General features: G+C 39.3%; 1 protein-coding gene across 1 annotated transcript in view; it reads right to left on the bottom strand.

Annotated features, from left to right (window-relative positions):
- The window catches only part of map3k5 (mitogen-activated protein kinase kinase kinase 5), an 86,494-nt gene that overhangs the window by 20,576 nt on the left and 46,965 nt on the right, over positions 1 to 18,953 (bottom strand). Inside the window, exons 8-17 of the mRNA XM_080883737.1 lie at positions 16,527 to 16,639; positions 14,957 to 15,116; positions 13,602 to 13,755; positions 13,362 to 13,469; positions 12,708 to 12,760; positions 9,452 to 9,547; positions 5,933 to 6,014; positions 4,444 to 4,577; positions 2,148 to 2,275; positions 1,716 to 1,852 (exon numbers count right to left, since the gene is read on the bottom strand). Of these exons, the coding sequence (XP_080739863.1) occupies positions 1,716 to 1,852; positions 2,148 to 2,275; positions 4,444 to 4,577; positions 5,933 to 6,014; positions 9,452 to 9,547; positions 12,708 to 12,760; positions 13,362 to 13,469; positions 13,602 to 13,755; positions 14,957 to 15,116; positions 16,527 to 16,639 (1,165 nt within the window). The remainder of the gene's footprint in view (positions 1 to 1,715; positions 1,853 to 2,147; positions 2,276 to 4,443; positions 4,578 to 5,932; positions 6,015 to 9,451; positions 9,548 to 12,707; positions 12,761 to 13,361; positions 13,470 to 13,601; positions 13,756 to 14,956; positions 15,117 to 16,526; positions 16,640 to 18,953) is intronic.

The following is an 18,953-nucleotide window of genomic DNA, read 5'->3' as shown; positions in this document are numbered from 1 at the left end:
CTCTTGGAGGTTTTTTATAGCAAAGATTGTCAAATTCACCACCACTTGAAGTGGAAGCAAAGGCACCTTTTTAATGAGTTCATAGCAAGCAAAACCTGAGTGTTAACCTGAGTTTGTGAGCGTTTTAAAACTTTGACTTTAAAAGGTTCCAACTCATCTTATGAAGACGTTTGGTCAGGACTAGTGACAGAAAACTGCTCTGCTCATGCCCTGACTGCTGTGTATAACTGTGGTAATCAAGGAAATATCAGAGAAGCTTGGTGCAGACATGGATGATTTCCCCCCCTACATCTGAACATGTGCATAAACAGTGACAGGAAACAAATATAAACGTGAAATAAAATGCAAAAAAAATTGACTATATAAACACATCTGATTCCAGAAATTCCTAAAACTTTAGTGGTTAGAGGTCTGTGTGATTGTGTCACCTCTTGTTCCTCATTTTGGACACAGAAAGTAAAGGGGCTTGATGTGCCTCAAAAAAGACAATACTGAAGCACTATTTGCAAATACACAAGAGGAGAGAAGAGGTTTCTGACCATCAGTTGACTTGTTAGCAATGAGAATGTGCTTCAAAGTATGACAGTGATAATGTTTCATAAAGTTGGAGGTGCTAAATTAAACATGTAAGGAGTATGAAGCTGATCAGAACTAAAAGTGTTTCTTTAATTTCTCAGCTAGTGTTTTTGCAGCAGACCGCGCAGAGATCATCTGTCTGTCACACGGCACTTACTTCTTTCTTCTTTTCCTGCTGACAGAACTCGAGTTGCTGTAGTTGGTGCATGTTTGTCGACTTACTGTAGCTCTCACACTTACTAGGTCTTCTGTTTACTAAACCTAATGTAAAGGTTAAAAATGCACCATGTCCTACACACTTTTTTTGTGCAAAGTTGTGCTGTGGCAATGTAGTGCACTTTGTAAAGTGCAAACAATGAGAGCAAATTTAAGATGTTTTGAGTTTATTTTGTCTGAAACCTCCTGGGCTTTAACATGAGTGTAAAAAGCTGCAGTTTCACAAATGGCTATATGAGGTTGGCTGCAAAAACAAATGAATCTCCACTGACCACCATGTTAAAGCATGGCCCAATTTTATAGCGTTAAACAGCATCTTTACTATCTGGTACAAGACATTTTGGTCTCTATAGCAAGTTTCCCTTTGAAGGTGGATATTTTTCGGTCTCACCGTTCTGGATATTAACGTTAAGCAGTGACTGCTTTGATTGGCACAAACCCACACACAAAAGAAACTGTAGCAATATGCTGTCTCAACTAAGAAGTCCAATGAACTGGACCTCTACCAACTGTTTGTAGTACTGGTCCCTTTGAGTGTATTAGTTCTGAAGTTATATGAACAAGGCCCGTTGTCAGGTACAGGCAGTCCAGGAAGTTTACACTTCAAGTTTGGTGAATGAAATTCTGGTATTTTATGAATCTGTTGTCTGTACTTTTCTTTGTCGCACTCATAATTTGTATGAGTGCAGCTTGATAACATTAGCTGATTACTTTCTGCATCAACCCTTCACCTAAACATGGTCACTGTTGGCTGGCTCCAAAAAACTAATACTCCAGAGTCCAATCGTTCAATCCATCTTTCATATGCAGTCTATGCTTACGACCCCAATTATCTATAGAAAGTCTTTCTGAAAATGAGTCTGCAGATGTCACAAAGATGAGCCAACAGATTGTTAACTCTGCAAAAACCCTTCTTTTGTTACCTTGATGTCTCTGTGTGCAATCTGGTTGTCGTGCAGGTATTTGAGCCCCTCCAGGATCTGCCGTGTGTAGAAGCCGATGGTGGGCTCATTGTTTTTCAGTGGGCCCCACTTGGACCTCAGCAGTGCAGACAGACTCCCTGAACACCAGGGGACAAAGTACAACAATCATCAATATATTCACTCTCAGCAGAGATTAGCAGCAGAGGACTAAGGCCATTATGTACAGGTTTATACTACTTCTCTGCAAATCACCCATCTTATCTATAAATGCAAACAGTGTTTTTACTGTTAGTGTAAGTATGACTGGAAACAACACATTCTGACATCAAAAAATTGATTTTGTTTCATACCGGTTTCCCTCCATTTGGACAATAAAAATTATTTCAGGACAATTAAGTTCTAACAGTTCCACAGCATCGGGAATCGTCTCACCTCCAGGCACCTGCTCCATGAAGATCTTGATGAAGCCGTTCTCGCTGATAGAGCCCAGGTACTGGACAATGTTCTTGTGCTTTAAGTGCTTGTGGAGGGCGATCTCCTCATGAAGTGGTTGAGAGTACCTGTGTAAAAACAAGTAACAGTACATGTTTCTTTATATCCTGAACAGAAATCTGTGGGTCAGTTACTAACAGCAAACGTGGAGGAGTCAATCAACAGCCAAATTGGGAATCATATAAGCTGATTTGAACTGTATAGCAGCAGGCACATCTAGTTATTATCATAATAAAGTTGAAGGTAAGTATATTAGTAGCACACTTAAATAGCCAAATGTGTTGGTGTCTCGTGAGTCTACAAATACTCTCTTTATTCAAACAGGTGATTGTGTTATAAGTTGAGCTACAGCAGGTAGCGCCACATGTTTAATTTGGCAGACTTTTTAATGCTTTATGCCCTTCCAGATGTAACCCCAAAGGGATCCGATCAAACTGGGAACGTTTTACTTGTTAGCCAAATAGTGTAAACCAGCGGTCTCCAACCTTTTTTGCGCCACGGACCGGTTTATGCCCGACAATATTTTCACGGACCGGCCTTTAAGGTGTCGCGGATAAATACAACAAAATAAAACTAGTACCGGTACGGAAAAAAGAAAATTTATTCATAACACGTGAAAAGACCCAGGAAAACTGAGTTAACGATAAAAACGATAACAAAATAACGCTGAAAACCGATAAAAACCCTGAAAACTATACATTTCACACCTGAGCCTCTACTCTCACGGCCCGGTACCAAACGACTCACGGACCGGTACCGGTCCGAGGCCCAGGGGTTGGGGACCGCTGGTGTAAACCACAAACAATGGAAGTAAATGTAAGAGCTAAAATCTATGTAAAAAAATATATATTTTTTTAACATATATTAGACAATTTGTTCTGCACAAAACAACGATTTGTTAAAATAAGTAACTATCTTCGCTTGTGGCGGTGTCCTGCTAATGTGTTTTTTCCTTCAGGTAAAATAAACCTGGTAAAAACAAGACAAACTGAGAAATAAAAGATTAAACCAGAAAATCAAACCGACGCTAAGTCCTGATATCTGACCAGAACAACAGGTACCTCTGTACTAGGAAGAAATGCCCGTGAGCAATTTCTTTTCACATTCAGCTCTCTACATGAATCACACCCAGCCTCTCGCTCTCTCTCTCCTTCTCTTCCTATCTTGAGATTTCATTCCACTTGTGAATTATTTACCCAAATTCTCCATATTCTTTGCAGTTGAGCGCCCTGCTGGCTTGCTGATGTGATTAGAGGAACAAAGTGTGAAATCATCTAGTCTGCAAAAGAGTCTTGCAGTATGAGATGAGTAGGTGGAACTATGTGGAGACAAGCATTTCGAGCAGAGACAGTGATGGGAATAAAAAGGCAGAGGGTGGGAGTTTGCATTCACAGCTCTCCACTAACCAGTCACTCAACTGGATACCAGTGCTCTGAGAGCCAGAAACCACCAGGGACACAGCTGAACTGAGCTTGGCACTCTCAGCCAGAGAAAAGGACTAATTTTTAATGACACTCCAGAGCTGCGCTGAATGAAATGAGACATTAACGGCACAGACACTTGTTAACATTTGGGCTGAAATTCAATCTTTGTGCAGTACAATAAACAGATGATACATATTATCTTAATACAGTGCCCCTATTGAAATTTCTTAATAACCAAGCGCTTTGATGATTATTGTAATCCACTATTTGTCACAATCTCTCCTGTGAGTTTGCCAACAGTGGTGCTTATTCTGCAGCTTAGGTAAGCTCACAGTAACGGGACATGAAATGTCCCTACAACAATTGCCTGGCCTGTGAGCCAGTCAGGACATACTAGACAGAAACGACCGAGCTAGCTGACTTGCTGATTTTTCAAAATAAGAGCGGGATATTCTATTAATAAAATTAAAGAAAGCTAAAACTTTCACTACCAAATATGCTTGGTTGACCATTAATATGCTTGACCAGCCTGCCCAAATAAAGTTTATGTGGGAAACACTGAACACAGCCGTTTCTTCATCAGTCTACCAGCTACATTATGAGCCAGTCTTAGACTTGGCACTACAGCAAAGGTCATGAAAAACAGGATTCATCCTCTGAGTAACAGGAATATCACCACTGGCAGACTTTCCTGCTACTGTGGCAAACAACAATAGAAATGATTCATTCATCCATGCGTATTGCAACATTGTTCCCCTGTGATTACTAAAAAACAAAGAACAAAAACCCCCCACAATAGCTGTTTTTCTGACCTGCTGTCTCTCTCTGGTATTTCTTTGATGGCCAGTCGGACCTGGTTACTGAGGTCTCGACCGGCGTACACCACTCCGAATGTACCTTTACCCAGAACCACTCTCTCTCCGTGCTCATCATACTCATAGTCGTACTGTGGAGACAAGAGAAACATGCAAACTGTCATTTAAAAAAATATATATAAATCAATCAATAAATAAATAGTAATATATACGGTATTTGCCATAAAGAATCAAAGCAAAATCCCATTACCCAAAACATGAGGTTACTAAATGTCACTGTCCATTGACCAGAAGAAATGCACCCACCATGCATTTTTACAATGACAAAGAGAAATAAATTAGAATAGTTAATAGTTAAAATAGAGTGATTTAATGAGTAAAGCACGAGTTAAATCTGAACATAGTAAACCAGTTTTTCTGCATTCCCACTGTACTGTTATAATTATGTTATAACTGTTTCATAAATGAATATTCTCTTGTTGCTGAAGCGGGTTGGCACCTGTTGCATGAATGAAAGAAATCAGCAAGTCTTTTCACTCCCTTAAAATACGTCTGATTGAGTTTTTATAACTAATAAAGGCTCTTTTCTTCTTAACGCGATTTCCTTAGCTTTGTTCCACTGATTCCTTCCCCCGTAAAAACACCTCAAAATCAAAGTTTTCTAAAAAATGTGAGTAATGCTTACGATGACTCCTCAAGAGCCCAATTTTGTGTTATATTCTTAAGGGACGGTGTAAGCTGAAGACTAACCGTCCCTCAGTGCAGGCTGATTAGAGTTGCATCACACGCATAAAAATCCCCCTGAGAAAAACCTGTTAGTCATTTGATCTGTGCCATGCTGAGTCAAAGATGGGTGCGGCAGCATTTTTCGTAATTAGCTTATTCTTTTCCCTAGGCTCTGCTGGTAGAAGGCAGGCGAACGCAACAGCAGGTGCCTGTTCTGCGCTGTCACACAAAGCACATGAACAAAATCCAGGCCTTATCCCAGCGGGCTAGTGTTCCTGTTTGAGCGTTCAAAGCTGAGTTTCAATCCAGTTATTATCATGCAAATTGTGCCGAACTGGATTAGAAAAGCTGGATGGGGAATTTGATCAAACAAGAGCAAAAACACGTCGTTCACCGTTTAATAACTGAGTAATAAATGCTGCATGAAAGGAGTCGGTAGGCTGTCAGTAAAGAAGAAGAGCCCTAATTATCTTTTGAAAGATGGGTTTCTGGTTTTTCTTTTTTTCTTTTTGTTTTTACTGTCAGCACTTCGTCTCTTTTCATGACAACATCGTATCATATTTCCTGTGGCATTTTAAAAGCAGGCAAAGTACACCGCAGAAACACAACAGGATGCGACTAAACAATGCAGAATAATGAACTTGTGGATTTTTCATTCTAATTAACAGTGCTTGGAGGTAGAGCTGCAGAATTATTAATTTAGGAAAAATTATGAACATTATGTTCAGAGGAAGTGTTTTGGTATCACGAAAATAATCACCTCTAAGGTATCAGTGTCACATTCTCCTTCCTCTGGACACTTCCAGGCTTCCTCTGTTATGCTGTTGACCAGATCACAAAATCTGCCAAAGAAAAGACCAGAGTCTGTTTAACGATGCTGATAACATGTATATCATATTTAACACAACTTCGGCATCTCGTAACAGTGGCATTTTACATTGCTACAACTTTCAACACTTTTACATTTAAAGATTTATACATTTACAAAGACTGAATTATTTGACATTATTTTGCAGACATGACATATATTAAATGAACACTTGCACAGAGTAATGGCAAATAGGAATGCCTTTCATTCAATATATGAAAAAGTTGGTACGTTTTGGCATTTCAAGAGAGTCGGAAAAGGAAACAAAGACCTTGACTTTCAGTTTTTCAGTATACTAGAATGAGTCCATGTTGGGTAAATAGAATATGAGTTACGGGCTTGACTAGAGTGATAGGAACAAGAAAAACACGTGCAGGACATCAAAAAGATTTTTAATATTGGAGTCCCTGCACTGAAAATCAACTTTCCACTCATATAAAAAAACAAAACAAAGTTAAACAAGAAAAAGATTTTGTTTAATAAATAAAAAAAAAAAGTTTACTTTAATAATTGTCTGTGAAGGTTCTCAGTCATCCAGGTCATCGTAGTCAAAGGAGCTTGCAAAGAAAAGCGTCTGGACTTCTTTACGTTGCTTGAAGACGTTTCACCTCTCATCCGAGAAGCTTCTTCAGTTCTAAGGTCAAATGGTGGAGAGTCCCAGATATAAACCTAGTGGGAGTATCCCCCCACAGAGGGACAAAAGGACCCCCTGATGATCCTCTAATCGCCTGAGCCAAGGTGTGAAACTGGGTGTGGGTCCCACACCCAAACTCTGGCTGATTGGGACCCACACCCAGTTTCACACCTTAGCTCAGGCGATTAGAGGATCATCAGGGGGTCCTTTTGTCCCTCTGTGGGGGGATACTCCCACTAGGTTTATATCTGGGACTCTCCACCATTTGACCTTAGAACTGAAGAAGCTTCTCGGATGAGAGGTGAAACGTCTTCAAGTAACTTAAAGAAGTCCAGACGCTTTTCTTTGCAAGCTCCTTTGACTACTTTAATAATTAAACTTTTTTTAGGACCCCCCCCCCCCAATCCCCCATCCCCCGAACACAACAGAGATGCATATGAGAGCAGAAATGTCCAATGTAGTCAGATTGGATATTATCCAATCTTTCTGCCAGCTCCCTCATACAAAGTCTGTGTGATGTCAGATTGCGAGGGATACAGTGCCACTGACTTCCAAACAATGTGGGATAGAAATGTAAAGTACGAAGGCTAACAGTGCCTTGGCCCTCCGACTTTGGGAACCTTTCTACAATAAGGCCAAAAAAGCCTTTTAAGGCCAACAATATGCTGTAAACATCTCCCTGTTGGCATTGGTAGCTAAAATCAGACTTATTTGTGCTGCAAGAAGTATTTTGCTTGTCAAAGATGGCCAAAACAGAATAAATGCAAATAAAAATAAGGCCATTAAGTGCAATCAAGCACAGTTTGCCTCTGTATTAGCAACAATACCTGTCTTAGGTGAACCCCTAACAAAAAATACATTATGGAGCTTATATATATAGTACTTAAATAGCTAACATAATTCAGAATCACAAACATATGGAATTATTTGTCAGAAATCCATTTTGTGCATATTGTTATTGAGTGGTGTTGTTTTGATTGTGCTTTTATCCAGAAGGGGTTACAGTGTGTTTGCATGCACACCTCCCACATGCATGCATACATACAATGACCTTTTCCACTCTCGGAGCGCACAAGCTGTGAATTAACACGCTGCCTCGTCATGCAGTCACACACTGCATGCCTGCAGGTGTTCAGTGACACGTGCGCTTGTGCGTGCACACATGCACAAGCGCATTCAGTCTGGGTCTCTTCCTCTTCCCACCGTCTTTCATCTATTTCTCCCTCCCTTCCTTCGTCCCTCTTCTCACCACTCCTATCCTACTGTCAATGCTGTTAAAATGAGAGCAGCATCATAACAACAGCAGGCGTGAATCAGGCATGACTCACTGACTCTCACACTCCAGATAATGGAACTGGAAGAGCGAGGAAGGCTCATATGTGAAAGTCACAAGTCTGAACACTCAGTGCTTCGCATAGCAGCTAGTGAAGAAGAAGATGGTGTCCAAATGAAATAAGGTGTGTTTGTGGTGATCGGGAAGGCACAAACTTTGCACCTGAGTGCAGGACTGATGGGAAACACTCAAACTACTGATGGGAAAGGCACAACCAACATGGAGCTTAACTTCTTTCTTTCACCTGCTAATTACAGAGTACAAAATTGATGTCTGATTGGTCCAGTGTGTGAAAAGTTCAGCTAATATTTTAGTGCATTCACTGCTACTGTATGCTTCTGTATGCTCTGTCAGTAAGTAAGGATGTGACGTAATTCCAGATGTGCAAACGTTTCTGATGCAGAACATTTCCTGCTCTATTCCATATATGAGAAGGCTCAGCTGTGTAAATGAGCATAACCTGATCCTTTTTGTCCTAAATTCAAGTAAGAAAATTACTTAAGTTTACAATTTGCTGTGAAATCTTTCAGAATTAATCAGTTCAATAACACCTGTGTTTTAAGGGGAATCATAAGGCTTTGTGTCAGTAAAGGTGAAGCAGATTGCCCATTAACCATAAGCTGTCTTTACATATCAACTCAACAGTTGGAGCACATTATTTCACTTGCTCTTTCTCACAAGTTGAACAAAGACAGGTAATATGGGGCAGTTGGGCAAGTCTAGATAGGTTTAGGTTTGGAATGCACGTGTGAAAATTGTAATAGGTATAAGGATTCAACCCCGACTGCTCCTCTCCACAATCGTTTTGTATGTAAGGTAATGTAATGTGGGTCCCGCTAATTAATAAAACATCATTTTTTAAAGGGTTTACAACTGGCTCAATAAAAGAAGGAGGGCATTAGTGTTAAGTTATTAAGTTATTAAGCATGGGTCCAATTATGAGAGTGGTGGTCTTAATTGATCAATTCATCTGAGCCACACGTGCATTATCACTTTTACAACCGCTACTTATGAAGTCATTACAATGAAGAAAGGTGTGAAGCTGTGCCGACCCTTTACTTTGATTCATGACAGCAGCGTTTCTTTGTAATGATAGCAGACTGAATGTGGAGAACAGAGAGATGCTAAATTACACTTATGGTTAAGACATTTCAGGCTGTTCACTATCTGATATTTCAATGGATGGCTCATTAAACATGAATATTTCAATAATGTAATTCCGTACGAAAAAAGAAAGAGAAATAGGATAGGCCATTTATATTAAGTTTAAATTAACATTAAAGTGCCTTGAGCCAAGTGTTGTTGTGATTTGGCGCTATATAAATAAAACTGAATTGAATTGAGCTGAAAATTAAATTAATGCAGTCACATTATGACATGATTTATTATGGTAAATTGCTAAAGATCTGGAATTGCATCTGTAAGAGAGAACACACAGACCAACCTTTTACAATGCATCTCTGTGCAGAAGTAGATCTGGAAGTCTTCTGCATTATGAAGGACGTAGAGAAAGGCACTGCGTTCATCAAACTTGGAGATGCTGAGGAGAAACGGTCCACAGTTTGTCCTCAGTTAGAAACAACCCACAATAACATTAGAACAGATGTGAGCTTTACATTGAATGAAGCTATAGCTACAAACTGTTTCTTTTGGAATATTCCACAAAATTCTCAAATGACACCAACTATTAAGTAACTCTTTCAACTATTTATCCACGTCATGTTGCTATTTTTACCCATTTTTCAACAACATTTAACATTTTTTTTTGTTTCTTTAAGCCATTTGTTAATCTATACTGTTGGACAACATTCCTTATTTAAATGCTGTTTGGTTTCTATTTGGCTAATGCTTTTGTTTTTGCTTTTTTAGCAGTTTCAGCTGTTAATACTTTTACCCAATATGTCTGTGAAGGTTCTCAGTCATCCAGGTCGTCGTAGTCTAAGGAGCTTGGAAAGACCTCTTTCACAGACATATTGGCTCGTGTGATTAGGTAGAGGATCAATAGGATGTCCTTTGTCCCTCTTGGGGGGGCATTCCCATAGGGCTTAAATTTGGGACACTCCACCATTTGACCCTAGAACTGAAGAAGCTTCTCGGATGAGAGGTGAAACGTCTTCAAGCAACGTAAAGAAGTCCAGACGCTTTTCCTTTCCAAGCTCCTTAGATTTTTACCCAACAGATTTTTTTTGCTAGCTCTAATTTAGCAAAAATGGCTAGCTTATGGTTTTCACTGTATACACTAGCAATTTGAACTGTTAATGCATATTAGTCAATGGTTTCAAAGCTAGCTAGCTAAGTAAATTGATTCAGCTAGTTACTGTTTTTTCAGAAATTTCCATTTTAGCTATTATTAATGCACACTATTAGTCAGCAGTAATAAAAGCTAGCTAAAGCTTTAGTAATCCAACTTATAACTTTGTCTTTATTTATTAGCCAATTACTATTTCTAAGCTCTTTCACTATTATATTTAGCAAACATTTTCGCTTTTAGCTAACATGTTCAAGTTGTAATGTAATGCATACTCTCAGTCAGTAATAACTGAGAGCTACAGCTTAAACAAGTCAGCCAAAAGGTTCTGCCAAAGGTTTCTTCTGGTGTAAAAGGAATTTTTCCTTGGCACTGTTGCTAAGTCCTTGCTCATAGAGGGTCACGTCATGATATGTATACCGTGGTATACTAAATTATTAAATTATTAAAGATTTAAATATAAATCATCATTAGAGCATATAAAACTGTAAATGTGACAAATGTCAGTGGTCAAAAGTTCTCTATTTTCCCTCATAAAAAGTTTAAAAATATTTATCCCCCAGAGTTACATAACACTAACACTATAACGTCACCAACAACACAACAGCTGCCCACATAGTTGTTTCTAGCTTATTCCAGCAGAACTGGATAAATGCCATTCTATTTCACATTATAGATAATAGTTAATCAAGAAAAACAATAATGTCTCTGTTAATTGTACCAGTAGAGCTAATCTTCTCCACCACCCCCACTCTACCGCAGAAGTAGCCCCCTAGGGTACTTGTACCCTGATTGTGAATCACTGACTGAATGACTTAAAAATGTAAAACCACATGTAAAAATTAAATTCATAAATGCAGCCTGTGCACACAGATACTGCACTCTAAAAGTATTTCATGCTAATATATACAATAAATATCTAATGTTATGAGCATGGACTACAGCAGTTGTAGTTTGTTTCCTATAAAAGTCACCATCAGAAACAGCCATATAAGCTGTTAGATGACGCTCAATTTCTGCACAAAAGATGGACAGCTAGAATTGTACCAACTAAATGGAAACTTTTATCCAGTGGAATTGGCAATTGCCCATTCCTTAGTAAGAATGCCAAGGCCAGAGCTGCTGAACCAGACAGCAGAGTCCCTGCATGTGTGGTTGTATTGTAGCCTGCAGGGCTGCCATTGTGTCCTGCTGACTGTCTGCAGGCTGAGTGGGCATAGAGAAAGAGTCGTTCCCTAGCAACATGTGAGCACAGCCCTCAGCTTCTCTCCGATCTGACACTGAATTCCTTTGAGGACTGTGGAAAAAAAAATTGGCAAAGAGAAGGACATCATAAAAACTGTCTGTGTAATGCTGGCGCACTCGGATACCATCTGAAGCTGCAAGAGGTGAAGAGACAGCACAGCGACTGGGCATACCTAAAACCTCTGCTTTGGTGTTTACAATTGCAGATTGCATGCAGTTATTACAATATTACTTATTTTTGCTTTTGAGTATGTTTCGATACACCTACTTGTTAAACAGGAAATGCATGATTTTGTTTTACTCTTAATTTTATGACTTCTATTATGTTGCACTGGGCTTTAAACACCATTTTTATTCGAATTAACATTGGAGTATTTTTGGTTTATTCAGGTGTCTTTTTGGGCATTTTAAATATATTTCTGAACACTGAAATATCATCTTGTTTAGTACACAACTCAATGTTATTATACATGTTTATGCATTTCTATTTGATTTCAAAAGCTTTTCACTTTGCATAATTACAACTTTTGGACATTTAATGCTTTTATTTATGTAGCAGCTGAGAGCAGAAATGAGACAGGAGACAGATAGAGGTATGGCATGAAGCAATTTTCTCTAGCCACACAGGAAGCAGGAACTCAGTGTTCATTTGTTTAAAAGGAGCAGTTTGATATTTCAGGAAATGTCCTTCCTTGCCTAGAGCTCATTACATTGTCGTGAGTCCCCAGAGTCTGCTGAGTGCCAGGTAAATTCATGGTAACAACACGAGGGCTGGAAGCCTTTTCCACCTCCAGTCTTTGTAATCACTGTATACACTGTACATGTATATACCATTACCTCTGCACTACAGGCACTGCAGTATTTGTAGTAATCTGTATTTATTTATCCTACTCTTTTAAAAAAAAAATTACATATATTTTCTTTATTTATATAGTTTATTTTTAATTAGTGTCACCTTATGTGTAATTTTGCTTTTTTCCTACGTGCAATATTGAGCGGGCTCTGAACCTAAGAATTTCGTAGCCTGTAATGATGTAACATTGTTACCTCTATATGACAAATAAAACTTGAAACTTGAACTAGAAACAAATGTTACTTTCTCTAATGATCCTTTTAGCCTTTTCATAGTAGTTTCTGCTTGCAGTCAGCTTAAAGTCCACTAAGCGATCACTTTTAACAAGGCTTTGCAGAGACTGCAGGCACTGACCTGACACCTCGTACAGATGTGGCGCTGAAGTTCCACTCATGGATCCCCTTGTTCTGCAGGACAAGTCAAATCAACAGGATAAATCGTTAACTAAACATTATTGCGAGCATTATCATAAGAATCAGTCCACTGGATTATATCATTGGCGCTTATTTAGTTCGTTTACTAGCACGACTTCCCTGGCGAGCAACCATTTACATTGACGTGTAAGCTGGGAATAATGAGCAATAACATATGAAAACAATCGAGAAGACAGAGGCATAAAGCTTCATTACAGGAAGCGACAGTCCATTATCACAACACAGCATCTCCCCAGATCTAGAAGAGACATGATCACGATCTCAGCTTTCCTGTTTCGTTAACATCTGTCGCCTTATCTGACATTATCTGTAGTTCATCATTTACTGTAACCAGTGGAAGCATCAGTATGTTTGCTAACATAAAACAGAGTGATGAAACCAGCACAGACTGTTGAGGTGCACCAGCGTAGGATTTTGTTTTATTTTTCTATGGTTGCAATGAGAGTTTTTTCTTTCTGTTACCCATATTCCTATTAAAAGCAAGCAAAATACATATATACAGTACATAAACCTATACTCAGTATTATGCAGCAAATATATTCTTTAAATAATTTTACTGCAGTGGGACACGCACCTTGTCATCAGGAGCAACGTGCCAGATTGACACTGTGTTGTCATCCACGTCTTTGTTTATGGACAAATATGAAGGCTGGTACACTTTAGTTGGCTCCAAAATCAACACCTGGACAAGACATATATGCATTGCACATTTTAAACCTTTAATTTTCTGAGCTTGCATTGCATTTTTTTTTTTTGTTTCCACATTTTAACAAAAACTCAGATGTATTATTTCATGTTAATCTGTGTTTCTTACAGGAAATCGAACAGAGGAGACATCTTTTTTGGTCGCCTCCACCAGGAAGTCCATCCAAAAGTCCACCAGCTCCTGTTTGTAGGAGGGCTGCTCTACGCTGGGCTTGTTGAAGTGCTGAAAGATCAAGATGGTCTCCACCAATGACCGCAAATACCTGGAAGCAACAGAAGTATTACCAGATAACAGGAATAAACAACTTTACTGCTGTGGTATATGTCTTTATGGCTGCTTTGCAAATAGTTGCCATCTAATATATAAATGCTGACAAACTGTCAGCTTATTGCACTCAGTCTGAGTCAATCTGTGCCGACGGCCACAACTTGTCTGTGAAACATCTCTTTGTAATAGGGGACTTGATTCAAGTTGGTTACCAAATGGTTGCAATGTAATTTCCTGTAGACTGACTTCATCTTATTAATGCTTTATCAACATTTTTAAAGTTCCATTCTGACTCGGACAGCAGTCCCCTGGTCTTCAAAGCAACATTTTTAAAGGTAACAAGATTACAAGTTCATTGGACAGGGTTGCATTAATTTCACGCCGCAGTTTCCAACCAATGTTTTCCACAGTGTGACTGTAGAATTACAAAAACATGTGATATGAAGACGGAGAAAAGAGAATACCTTACTGGTAGATAACTTTAGCGTTGTTTAAGGAAAATTGCTAACAAATAAACACTTTAAGATATGACTGCGTTTCTATGCTGGAGCCTGATTTTGGTGTGATGGTTTTCAGAGCACTAAAACAAACACAAAACAGCTGGGTTTCATGCACTGTAGAAAAAAAAGAAACGTTTTTATTATTTTCCTCCACATGTTGTACATAAAGTATCATAAAATCTGTGTGAAGTCTGAAATTACCACATGCCTTGCGGGCAATTACAACTATGTTCCACCACCGTGAAGGCATTATGTTACGATGGCGTGAACGGGATATTGTCATGTGGCATCTTTCTTTAAAACACATCTAGACTTGCAGGCTAGCTTGGGGACCTAAAGACGAATATGCGCTATTAAAAGTGTAAAAAAATATCAGTTCTCAGTTTTATCTTTGGAGAAACGTTGTACCACACTTTTGACAATTCACAAAAAATTACGACACCAGGCTTTTATATCCTTCAAATCTAAAATGTAAAGACAGAGATACTGTTCAAATGAGCAAAGTGGCTTTTTTTGGTGACTTTTTTCTTTGTTCTTCAAATACACCAAATGTTTGCCAGTGGCCACAGATGGCTGCTTTAGTTTCAAAGGGAAGCAGAGCAGACTTCATATGACAAACAGAGAGTCACAGTTGGTGATGGAAGTGGTCTAAAATGCATTTTTTAGCATGCTAATTTGAACGGATTGTGTTCTCACCATATAGGGGCTTTAAGCTTGAAGAGTTTCTCAGAAGCCTGGATGACCAGGGTGCTGTCACTGGCCAGGATGCTGGCACCCAGGAAGAAGCCCACATCCCAGTAACTCTGCAACTTGTCCAGGCTGCCTTTTTTACCCAGCAGGCTACTCAGCTTAACTCCTGCAAACAAGACAAACAATTTAATGCTGGTGAAATATTTTGTTCCATTTCCATGTGGACCATAGGCAGACATGCCAGTTAACAAGAAAGCCAAAGAAAGACCATGCTGTACTTGGGTGTGCCACAACTCGCACTACAGCAGCCTAGCTATATTATTATTTTTATTAGAACTGCTAAGATAAGCAGCAGCTACATGTTTTGCACAGCCTGCTGCAGAAATCTGCCATTTGGAGAGACAGTGGGGATCTTATGAGATAACCCCAGGGATGCATAAAGGGATGGAGGGTTGGGTTAATTTAGAGAGCTGCGGGCCAATTCCCAGAAAAGCCAACTCTAATTCCCAGATTCCGGAGTTCCTCTGAGCCTCAGACTTCAGAGGGAAAAAAAGTGTGGGCAAAAGCTCAGCTACACACCTGCCTGACTAAAAAAGGAAACAACTATACATTATTTGATTTTGCTTTATTGAAATATGCATAATAATAACAAGGTTTAAAAATAACTTTATTTAACAAAGTTTTCCAACCCATAACTTTACTCCCCTGGTTCATATTTGGCATTCCAACCTTATCCTAATAGCATTCACCTGCAGGAAGTCACTTTCTGTCAAAAAACCCCTCTAATAAATGACTCGGCACACTCTACTCTGCACCAAATGACAGGCATACACAGTTAGTGGCTGTGTAAGGAACAATTAGCAGCATATATCTCCCTCTTGCCTTGTTGAACTAAAATGAAGCTAACAGGAAAGTGAATTTTGGAGTTACATCCACTTTTGTGGTCAAAAAATCTGTTAAAGATTATCACCATCCACTGTGTCAACAGCTGACACGCTGAATGTGTTAGCAAACACTATTAACACACTCAGCAAACACATAACAAAATTATCTCTCATTTGGAGCCGTGTCTCTTGCCACTTGGGTGAATTAAATGAATCCAATTTTCACTTCCTCTGCATTTGTTCTGGTTCCAGCTAACTCCAAAGATTTGCTGCCCTCGGTTCCTCTAGACTTTGTACAGTTGTTGTTTGGCGTTGAGTTAGAAGCATATGTGAGTTTATTAGAGGTTTTCCATTAAAAACAGCTGCTGCCATAGCAAAGGTAGTTCATTTGACACCAAGTTAGAACAAACGCAATGAGCTGAAAGATGCTAAACTGCACTTTAGCTGTGAGGGGAATTGTTTCTCTGTGGGTGACGCAATTTTCATTTCCATTCATATAAGTTATTTATTTGTGCAGCTTTAACTGACCCCTATTTCCACGTTAGGATAACAATTATCGTGTAAATTACAGACAAAGGACTGATTAGACTGATTAGAGTTTGATTACTCAGTGGTTAGTCAGCAGGCTTAGTGTAATAAAATGAAAAGCTGCATATTTAGGACACAGACCAAAGTAACCAGGGTCCACTCACCCACTTTGCGGAGCTCGAACGACGTGTCAAACTGGTGTCCAGCTGCCAGCAGAAGAACAGCATAGTTGATACCAGAGTGTAGTGTTGGCTCTGACTCAAACCCCTTTTTAAACCTGAAAAGAGAAGAAGAATGATTCACATAAACAGTTTTCTTCCAAGAAATGCGTCATTCCAAATCCCAAGCATCCCTGAGATAATGGATGGCTTCCCAGGACTCCCCCGGCTTTTTCAAGATAGAAAAAAATAATTACAGCCATATTGAGTTGGGGGCCACAGAACATCAAACAGCAACTGTGAGAACCCCCACAAAACAAGAAATTTCATTTATTTAATGAGCAATCTGTTCTGCGGAGGGGAGGGGTGCGAGCGTTATTAGAGGCCTGTGCCAAGTTGTGACACGGAATTGGAAATAACAGCCAGATGGGAGCTTGATTATCTAAGCAGTCAACAAAGATATGAAATCTTAAAAAGCAATTTCCAGATAAAGACAATCAGCCGCCTTGTGTTCTCAATAAGCCGACTTCCGTCAGCTAATGTTAGCCTTGGTGCACTCGCATCACAGCAAAAAGTGAACAAGTAATTCCTCTCAGCCCCTGCAGGTAAGCAGCTGCAGTGTGGTGATTCGAGGGCTTACAGAGAATCAAAGAGCTCACACAGCACTTTCATAGGAGATGGCAAATTTGAGAGTTCAGTTTCAACAAGCTGCTGGAAACCCTGCAAATGCATCTTTCTTTGTGCTTACTCATTAGTGTCAAGCTGACTTAGCTAGTTTTTGGGTAGCAAATATCCAACTCGATCATATCCAAAAGGTCCCTGCAAGTTGTCAGGCTCCAAAAAATGTTAATTAGAAAACGTAAACACCAGAATGTTAATTTACTCACACTAATCTCTTTATTAGATGCCAAACTGTAAGAAGACACAGAAACCTTTAATGTAAAAGTGCAACCAAAAGGATTTCTGACTCCACCCACAAAAAGCTGATTTTAACTCCTCTTTTCTCCCTGGAAGTCCTGATGAAGGTTGATGACAGATCATTTAGTGAAGCCCTGTTCTTACCACTTGCTGTGATCCATCTTTGATGCACGTTGGGTCTCCTCCACTGTGTTAATACTGAAACTCGGTTTCCATTTTGGGGAGAAAGACGACTTTACAAGGGGTAAATTTGATGAGCTGGGTGGGAGGCAAAACCTCCTCCTCAGTGTGGAGTGAATGGCACACAACAACATGAAGAGTGCTGAAAGGTCACTGTTGGATGCCTCCATAGTTACTCTGACAGCTGGACACTGGAGGATAAACTTACGACTGCCATGAATTTTGAAGAAACGATGTGCATACATCTCATAAGACGTACGCATACATCCTCTGACCTGATGCACTGCCCATACACTTGCCTTACACTGATGACAGCTGCTAACTGGACCATAATAGATCCTCGCTATTAAAATCAGGTCAGCCTGATATTTGAAATCCAGGATAAAAATTGTACGGAGAAACTTTTGAACAGCAGCTGCAATCAAAGTTGTCCAGATGTAAAAATGAAGACAGCCATGAAGGGGAAACTAGCCAAGTATAAATTGTCACTAAAATTCACTCAAACAAATACTGCTTCTAGTTAGGATTAATATAGGACATACAAGACTATATTATACTTGACTTATTGAAACACAGTTTAAAAATATGAGACTTCTTGAGAGATGGCAAATCATCCCTAAAGTGGTTTCCCAAGGATAAAAGACGAGACACAAGAAAGATTCAGCGTGGCAGCAGTTTTTGTGCCAATGCCGCTGAACTTAATGTCTTTTATTTCTGATTTTATTGTTCTAATATGAAGCTACAACAGTCTGATGTTACCCAAACCAGTTTAACTTTATTGAACTGAAAAGTTTCAGCTATTTTTGGTCACACTAGGCAGTGTGGAAGTGATGCAGAGTCTTCAAATAGCAAGGGTTTGTGGTTCTACAGAGATATTAGACAACTAGGACACTTTCCTGAATCATGATGCCATTAATCTTAACCTGTACCAATATTTATATTCACAATGGGGTTTTTTTTTCTTAAATAAATGCTAGCTCACCACTTCCTGTTGCTACCAGCAGCAGAAAAGGCAGCTCAGCTTAACATGCACAAAACATTTAGCAGCTCAAACTATTGTCACTGCTAATGTTTGCTAATTTTACATTTCAGCCATCTTGGTATGTTATCCATGATCCCTGTAGTCTGGATTTTAATGGTATTGTTCTTATGTTGCTATGAGGTGTTGTTGTGCAATCTCAAAGAATTTTGCACACTACGTGGCTGTGGTTTATTCACAGACTCATTACCAGCAAAGGGTTTTACCTTCATGATGAGAGCCATTATGAAATCCTGCATTGACTGACACCATTCATGATAAACTCTTAATGGTGTGATCTAGTGAGTCACTGTACT

Source organism: Rhamphochromis sp. 'chilingali' (genome assembly GCF_963969265.1).
Source record: "Rhamphochromis sp. 'chilingali' genome assembly, chromosome: 5".
NCBI lineage: Eukaryota > Metazoa > Chordata > Actinopteri > Cichliformes > Cichlidae > Rhamphochromis > Rhamphochromis sp. 'chilingali'.
The sequence above is the reverse complement of the archived record's forward strand: the minus strand, read 5'-3'. Positions and strand labels throughout refer to the sequence as shown.